We start from the raw sequence: 8,351 nt of genomic DNA on the forward strand, positions 1-8,351 counted from the left end.
GTGCGTACTGGGGTGTGTGTGTCTGATGACGGCTAGTCTTGGACACCCTCTGTCTGACTCTGGGGGTAGTGATGAACACGCACGCAGCCCAGGAGGTGCTCAGCGGCACGGATCAGGGGCTCAGAAGCACGGATCAGGTGCTCAGAGCCACGGATCAGGTGCTCGGAGCCACGGATCAGGTGCTCAGAGCCACGAATCAGGTGCTCAGAAGCACGGAGGTGGACAAAGCCACGGATCAGGGGCTCAGAGCCACGGAGGTGGACAAAGCCACGGTGGTAGTCAAAGCCGGGGAGATGATCACGGTGGATATGGCGGTGGTAAGAGCTATGGATACAGTGTTAGCTACATTGGTGGATATGGTAATGGCGGAGGACATTCTGTTGGTGGCACTGGTGGTGGATATGGCCATAGCAGTGGGTACGGCCACAGTGGTGGATATGGCCACAGTGGTGGATATGGCCACAGTGGTGGATATGGCCACAGTGGTGGATATGGCCACAGTGGTGGATATGGCCACAGTGGTGGATATGGCCACGGTGGTGGATATGGCCACGGTGGTGGAAATAGCCACAGTGGTGGATATGGCCACGGTGGTGGATATGACGATAGCAGTGAATATGGCGATAGCAACGAGTATGGCCATAGCAGTGGATATGGCCACGGTAGTGGATATGGCCACAGTGGTGGATATGGCCACAGTGGTGGATATGGCCACGGTGGTGGGAATGGCCACGGTCATGGCAGCGATCTTGGTGGCGGATTTGGACTTGGCCACGACGGCGGATTTGGTCTTGGCCACGACGGCGGATTTGGCCAAGACTGTGGATTCGCTTGTGGAAACGGATTCTCTTTTGGTGGCCTTGGATTCGGTGGATTCGGCCTAAGAAGTGAATATGGACGCAATGGTAAGTTTTTAATTGAAACGTCGATATCTTAATTATATATTATATATATATATATATATATATATATATATATTATATATATATATATATATATTATATATATATATATATATATATATATATATATATATATATATATATATGTCGTACCTAGTAGCCAGAACGCACTTCTCGGCCTACTATTCAAGGCCCGATTTGCCTAATAAGCCAAGTTTTCCTGAATTAATATATTTTCTCTGATTTTTTTCTTATGAAATGATAAAGCTACGCATTTCATTATGTATGAGGTCAATTTTTTTTTATTGGAGTTAAAATTAGCGTAGATATATGACCGAACCTAACCAACCCTACCTAACCTAACCTAACCTATCTTTATAGGTTAGGTTGGGTTAGGTAGCCGAAAAAGTTAGGTTCGGTTAGGTTAGGTAGGTTAGATAGTCGAAAAACAATTAATTCATGAAAACTTAGCTTATTAGGCAAATCGGGCCTTGCATAGTAGACTGAGAAGTGAGTTCTGGCTACTATGTACGACATATATATATATATATATATATATATATATATATATATATATATATATATATATATATTATATATATATTATATATATATATATATATATATAACAATGTCAGACCACGGAGGAAAAAATGAAACAGGAAATTTCCTTAAGTACTTTCGTATATTAAATACATCTTCAGAAGGTGAAGATGTATTTACCTTCTGAAGATGTATTTAATATACGAAAGTACTTAAGGAAATTTCCTGTTTCATTTTTTCCTCCGTGGTCTGACATTGTTATATATATATATATATATATATATATATATATATAATATATATATATATATATATATATATATATATATATATATATATATATATATATATATATATATATATATATATTTTATCATGCAACAACGATCACAAAAACACTAATCCAAGTATGCGGAAAAACCACATGTGAAAAATAGAGAATGGTAAACGCGTTTTCGGCTTTATTCGCCTATATCAGAGCAAAGTAAATAAGTCTACTATGCTCTGATAAAGGCGAATTAATGCGAAAACGCGTTTACCATTCTCTATTTTTCACATGTGGTTTTTCCGCATATATTATCATACTTAAATATTTAATTTATTTAACATTTGTTTTATATTATATTTCGGAAATCGGAGATTGGAATTGCATAGCAGAAAACGAACCCTTGACTCTTTACAAAATAACGCATAAATTAATCATTTTTTTACAGCTCTAGGGACCAAGGAAAGTCCAGAGGGAAAACTGGGAAGCAAACGCCTCACAGATAAATTGAAAAGTAAATAAATAAATAAATTGTTATGCGCCAAATAAATCGCTTTTTTATATTGTGTTTTACTCTCATATCATATATTATTTATTCTTTTAATTAATGAATAAAACAAGAGGTATAAATACACACTAAGAAGTTTATCTTGCTATTTATAATATAATTTTATGTCTGTATTAGATAATTTTCAGGACTAAAGTGCACTTATTGGTTGATGGGAAAGATGTTGTGGCCCACTTGATGACACATCAGATTGTTGAAAGACCTGAAGCTCAATACCAAGCGAAACTTAATTAATTTATATGTGTATATAAACTGAGAATTTACCATTAATCTAGACTATGTTCACAGCTAAAGTGTACTTGGGAACTGGTCATTACACTAGTCTCCACTAGTTAGATGGCTAGTTAGTTCACTAGTTAGTCCACTAGTGTACTTAACAAAAGCATGCTAGTAGAGTATACTTGTTTGGCTTAAGGCCTGTCTAGCACACCATGTGCGTTTGAGAGGCATTAAGCCAAACACCCCCCAAAAAAAGTACCTACGGGCTCTCCATAGCCTGTGCTACTTGGAACTTTGTTCCAGGTAGCGAATCTTTAACAACAACAACAACCATACAACCCAATCTTTTCCGAGACTTCAACGGGGTTGGCAGCTTCAGTTCATCCCTGGAACTACATCTAGGCGAGTACAGCGTTAATCGTCCATCTTGCCTTCTAATCGTGAGCTTTCACCAATCACGTTTCCAATCACGTTTCCAATATCTTTCAGATCGTCTATTTTAGCGAACTGTGTAGATTTTCACTTTTTATCAATTATATGTTTTTTGCTTTTGTTAGAGATGTGGAGAAGGTATCCAGTTCTGAGGGCGTCTATTGATATTTTGTCGGAACTTGCTCTAGCCTCCCCCCCCCCTCTCTCACTCTGTCTCTGTCTCTCTCTGTCTCTCTCTCTCTCTCTCTCTCTCTCTCTCTCTCTCTCTCTCTCTCTCTCTCAGAAAAGGTGTGACTGGACATAGTAAGTCAACACTTGATGACTGTCCACACTTACCACAGCAATTAACTAAGTGCTGTGAAGGCTAGTAATTACACTCACGTGAGTAATTGAGTGTCGTTTCCAATGAAGTGAAAGTCACACACCCACACACACACACACACACACACACACACACACACACACACACACACACACACACACACACACACACACACACACACACACACACACACACACACCCACACACACACACACACACACACACACACACACACACACACACACACACACACACACACACACACACACATTACGGGGCCTGGTGGATAGCGCGCAGGACTCGTTATTCTGTAGCGCGTGTTCGATTCCCGCAAGAGGCAGAAACAAATGGGCAAAGTTTCTTTCACCCTGAATGCCCCTGTTACCTAGCAGTAAATAGGTACCTGGGAGTTAGTCAGCTGTCACGGGCTGCTTCCTGGTGTGTGTGTGTATGTGTGTGGTGTGGGAAAAAATAAAGAGAAAAAAAGTAGTTAGTAAACAGTTGATTGACAGTTGAGAGGTGGGACGAAAGAGCAAAGCTCAACCCCCGCAAACACAACTAGGTGAATACAACTAGGTGAATACACACACACACATACACACACACATACACACACACACACACACACACAATACAAAGCAGACGAGGAAAGAAGCGACGAAACCTGCGAGAGACCACAAGGAGACCTGGATGCTCTCCAGCATTGTTCAGAGAAATGGTTGCTAGACTTCAAGCCGAACAAACGCAAAGTGATGAAGAGAGGAGTTCTGAAACTCTACATAGGCTGCTCTAATTGTTATATTTGTATGGTCGACTGTTAATATGAACTTCAAATATTATGATAAGTGCGCGGGGGTGTTTTAAGCTACAATTTTACAACTCTACGACTAGGTGTAAGCTTGTTCAATCTAATTTCATTTCTTTATTATGCACCCCATACCCATCCCGTGGGCGGTGGTGGAAAGGGTTACAGAGGCACCTAATGGGTTTAGGAACTGAGTCCCATTGTTAGTTTACCTAAGCAAGTGACAATCTTGCGAAGCTAGTTCCACAATTGTTAATATAACCTACACATGCACATTGGCAGTGTAATGCAACGCTTAAATCACGTTCATTGATCTCAACCACCCGCCAAACACACACCGAAACTACGACGTTGGTACTATGATCGAACAAGTTTTAACACCTCCTAACCAGTTATAACAACCAATATAGCAAGTTGTAACAACGTTCTAATACGTCATAAACACGTTAAGCCAAGATGTATCAACTTTATTACAAGTTGTAACAAGCGGAAAATAGAGACAGTTACGGTTTGTGTTTCCAGGGCAGGACGAGTTCAATTTGTTCCACCACCAGGCTGAACTATGGGGATCAGTTCCTGAACGGATTGTGTGCCTCTGTAACCCTTTCCACCACTGCCCACGGGATGGGTATGGGGTGCATCATAAAGAAAGAAATTGAATTGAATCAGGCTGCCAGTCCACGATAAAATGAATTAATTATTATTAATATATTTAAGCTGTCCGTATTAATATAGTCCTTTAAGAAACTAGTCCGTTTACACAATAATTTGTTGATAGTATATCCCCAGGCACAACCCCGGCTGCCATTTTTTCTAAACAAAAACTGTTTAGTTTTCCGGCTGTGACGCCGCCAGCGGCCTCAGGCGTGACCGGAACTGATTCACGCGCATTCTGGAGTGTTGTTCAGCTGAGAAAATTGTATTTTGCTAGTCTTAATTATGATAATTTACATGATTTTTTACATTATAATTGTTATTATTATTTGTATTATTATTATTAATAGTAGTAGTGGTAGCTAAAGTACCTGTAGAAGAAGTAGTAGTAGTAGCAACCAGATCTAAGGAACACCTAAAACTTCAGCATTTGTATAGTGTTTTATTTTAATCACCGAATTCCGCACTCTCTTACGACTTATCTGCAACGTCGCCTATTGCACAGCGTGATGCAACATACAGGCATGAGAAGCGTGTATCATTTGCACTTCAACTGTCACAGAAAACGGTTGATAGTTCCCGTGGCGGAAAGGTTTAATAGAGGAAGCGTTCGGTGGGTCGTTAACTTGGCGCCACAGTGCGGAGACACTGTTATTGTGAGCAGCGAGCGCACTAGTACGTAGCAATCGCTGTCATCTGACGTATTTCTGAATGGCATGACACCATTCTTTTCGGCAAGAAAGGAAGAGATGTATCGATGATTTATTCCCCAGAAAGTTGTGAACGGGAGTCCCTCTGTTGCGAGCGCCTCGGGCAGGTATATCTCTGAGACGCTCACAACGCAATATATCACCTGCTATAGCATCAGGTGATATATTGCGTCGGTCCCGTCCTCTCGAATTTGACGTATAATTCCACAATGGCCAAAAAACCGATATACCAGTTAACTATCCACGTCAAAAAGTTATAACCCTGCTCCTGTGTCAGTTAAGTCCATTACGGGCTCACCATAGCCCGTGCTACTTGGAACTTGTGTTCAGAGTAGCTGAATCTAAAACAACAACAACATACCAAAAACCTTAGCGACTCGCAACATTGACGTGATGTCCCGTTTTCTATTTGTGGGCCCTCGGTTAGGTTAGGTTCGGCCAATTTATCACATCTGTTCAGTGACATTGTGAACGAACGAGAGGACGGGCTGGAATGTGAACGTTCGGAACAGCGGTGAATATATAAAAGCATGTAACAGTGGTCAATGGGAAATTATAATGAGTTATGATCACTATTTTCAACATCGCGCGCCATATATTCCTTACAGTCTTACACCAAATCCTCCACATGATATATTGCGTAGGGAAGATATTACAGTATATTTTTTTTAAATCATGATATCCTCTTGATACAGTTCTTTAACTTCCTTGTTCGTATCTGAATTATGTGTTGTTATAAATTCAAAGCCAGAATATGGTTCTAACAAAATAATCTTCTCAGAGAATAAATTTCCTTCAGACGACTGTAGCTAATTATTGAAAGAGTGTGTGAGTGATAATGAAGGCTGTGGAAGTGTTTCTGACTGATAAGGAAGAGTCTTATGTAAGTGTGTGTGACCAGTAAGTCTTATGTAAGTGTATGTGACTAGAAAGTGTGCAAAAGTTCCAAAAACAAGAGTGGCTTATTGTTTGTCCAAACAAGACGAGAAAGCAAGAGATGGGGAAACAAGCAACTATTATGATCAACACTCACACATAAACGCCTTCAGCAGCAGTTTTCGCAACAACGCCAATCATCCTAAACAAACACACACACACACATGCTCTTCGTTACCCCATCTCCAACGGCGAAAGACCGTCCAGGAAGATCCATCATAACCATCACACACACCATTAAAAGTTTGCCAGCACTATCACCCGCGTCACTATCACCGGAGCGTCATCAGTAAAAATTGTATATAAGTTGCAGTCTAAGGTTCTGAGGAGTTAGCTCAACATCAACCACGGCTGAGATCATACAGATGCTGTGGAGGCTACCTAGCTCTCCTGTGGGAAGAACACGGGCTTGAATTTGATAGTGGGAGGCTGGCAAGATCTGGACACTTAGTGCTTGTAAGCAGGTTAATACGCTTGTTTTAATCAAGGACTTCATCGCTTCAGGAGGCTTCAGACGTCTTGGCTAAGAGTGACTCCGTCAGATCACACATCTCCACGCACGTTTCGACCCATCTTTGGCCATAATAACACTATGAAAATGATATTAAAAGTAACTATATATATATATATATATATACCTGTTTATAACATGTGAAGATAATATACCTTGTATATATTTTACTATGAATTTAAACATGTAGGCTTTACTTCGATGGGTTATGAGAGAACTAGGAAACTCGTCAATCCGGATTAGCTTACAAATATGTTGTATTTATCACAAACTCAACACAAATATATTTATTAAAATTGAATAGTTAAATTCAGTTACTATTTTTCCCAGGTGGTGATGATATTGGTCGTTGTGGGAACCATGGCCAACCTCGCCTTCTCATACAGTGGCCCTCGATACAAAGTGGTGAAATATGTCCCTGCGCGTAGTTACGGCGGTGGATATGGCTATGGTGGTGGTGGTGGCGGATATGGCCATAGTGGTGGTGGATACGGCCATGTTGGAGGTGGACATGGCCATGGTGCAGGTGGATATAGGCATGGTGGGGGTGGATATGGGCAGTGGTGGGGGTGGATATGGCCATGGTGGGGGTGGATATGACCATGGTGGGGGTGGATATGGCCATAGTGGGGGTGGGATATGGCCATAGTGGGGGTGGATATGGCCATGGTGGGGGTGGATATTGGCCATGGTGGGGGTGGATATGGCCATGGGGGAGGTGGACATGGTTATGGATACGGTCATAGCCAAGGGGGTGGACATGGTGGTGGTGGCTATGGCCATAGTGGGGGTGGATATGGCCCATAGTGGAGGTGGAATATGGCCATGATAGTGGAGGTGAACATGACGATGGATATGGCCATGATGATGGATATGGCGATGATGATGATGGATACGGCCATGACGATGGATATGGCCACGATGATGGATATAACCATGACGATGGATACGGCCATGACGATGGATATAACCATGATGATGGATATGGCCATGGAAATTGATATGGTCATCACTGAATGTGGCTATGACGACGAATATAGCCATGGCAACGAATATAGCCATGACAACGAATATAGCCATGACAACGAATATAGACATGACAACGAATATAGACATGAGAACGAAAATGGCTATGACAACGGATATGGCCATGACCCTGAATATGGCAATGATTCCGAATATGGCCGTTATACGAATATGACAGTGACAACCGATTTATGGCCATTATTACGAATAGAGCAGTGACAACAACAACGTATATGACAACGGCCATGACCCCGAATATGGCCATGACTCGGAATATGGGCTTGACAACGAATATGGCAATGAAAACGGATATGGCCACGACCCCGAATATGGCAATAACAACGGAAATGGCAATTATAACGAATATGGCCACGACTTCGAATATGATTATGATAATTAATATGGCCATGATAAAGAAAAGTACTATGCAAACACATAATACTAATTTGGTTGTGTTT

General features: G+C 41.3%; 2 protein-coding genes across 2 annotated transcripts; one reads left to right on the forward strand and one right to left on the reverse strand.

The window, feature by feature from the left end:
* Positions 1-2,252, forward strand: LOC123767501 (uncharacterized). Its single transcript, XM_045757186.2, has 2 exons — positions 1-905; positions 2,159-2,252. Exons 1-2 carry the CDS (start codon positions 26-28, stop codon positions 2,230-2,232), a joined length of 954 nt encoding a protein of 317 aa, XP_045613142.2. The 5' UTR covers positions 1-25; the 3' UTR covers positions 2,233-2,252.
* Positions 2,253-2,911: 659 nt separating this feature from the next.
* On the reverse strand, positions 2,912-7,650 carry LOC138355408 (merozoite surface protein CMZ-8-like). The gene is made up of 2 exons (XM_069310298.1): positions 7,300-7,650; positions 2,912-3,004 (listed from the first exon to the last, which is right to left on the reverse strand). The coding sequence occupies exons 1-2, from the start codon at positions 7,648-7,650 to the stop codon at positions 2,912-2,914; spliced, it is 444 nt and encodes a 147-aa protein (XP_069166399.1).
* Positions 7,651-8,351: the final 701 nt, after the last annotated feature.

This window comes from Procambarus clarkii, chromosome 67 (assembly GCF_040958095.1).
Source record: "Procambarus clarkii isolate CNS0578487 chromosome 67, FALCON_Pclarkii_2.0, whole genome shotgun sequence".
Taxonomy (NCBI): domain Eukaryota; kingdom Metazoa; phylum Arthropoda; class Malacostraca; order Decapoda; family Cambaridae; genus Procambarus; species Procambarus clarkii.

Coding starts and splice junctions, on each gene's coding strand:
- LOC123767501 (XM_045757186.2), top strand. CDS start 26: ATGACGGCTAGTCTTGGACACCCTCTGTCTGACTCTGGGGGTAGTGAT. Junction 906..2,158: donor AAGTGAATATGGACGCAATG/GTAAGTTTTTAA, acceptor ATTTTTTTACAG/CTCTAGGGACCAAGGAAAGT.
- LOC138355408 (XM_069310298.1), bottom strand. CDS start 7,650: ATGGCCATAGCCACCACCACCATGTCCACCCCCTTGGCTATGACCGTA. Junction 3,005..7,299: donor CCATAGCCATATCCACCGCC/GTAACTACGCGC, acceptor AAATCTACACAG/TTCGCTAAAATAGACGATCT.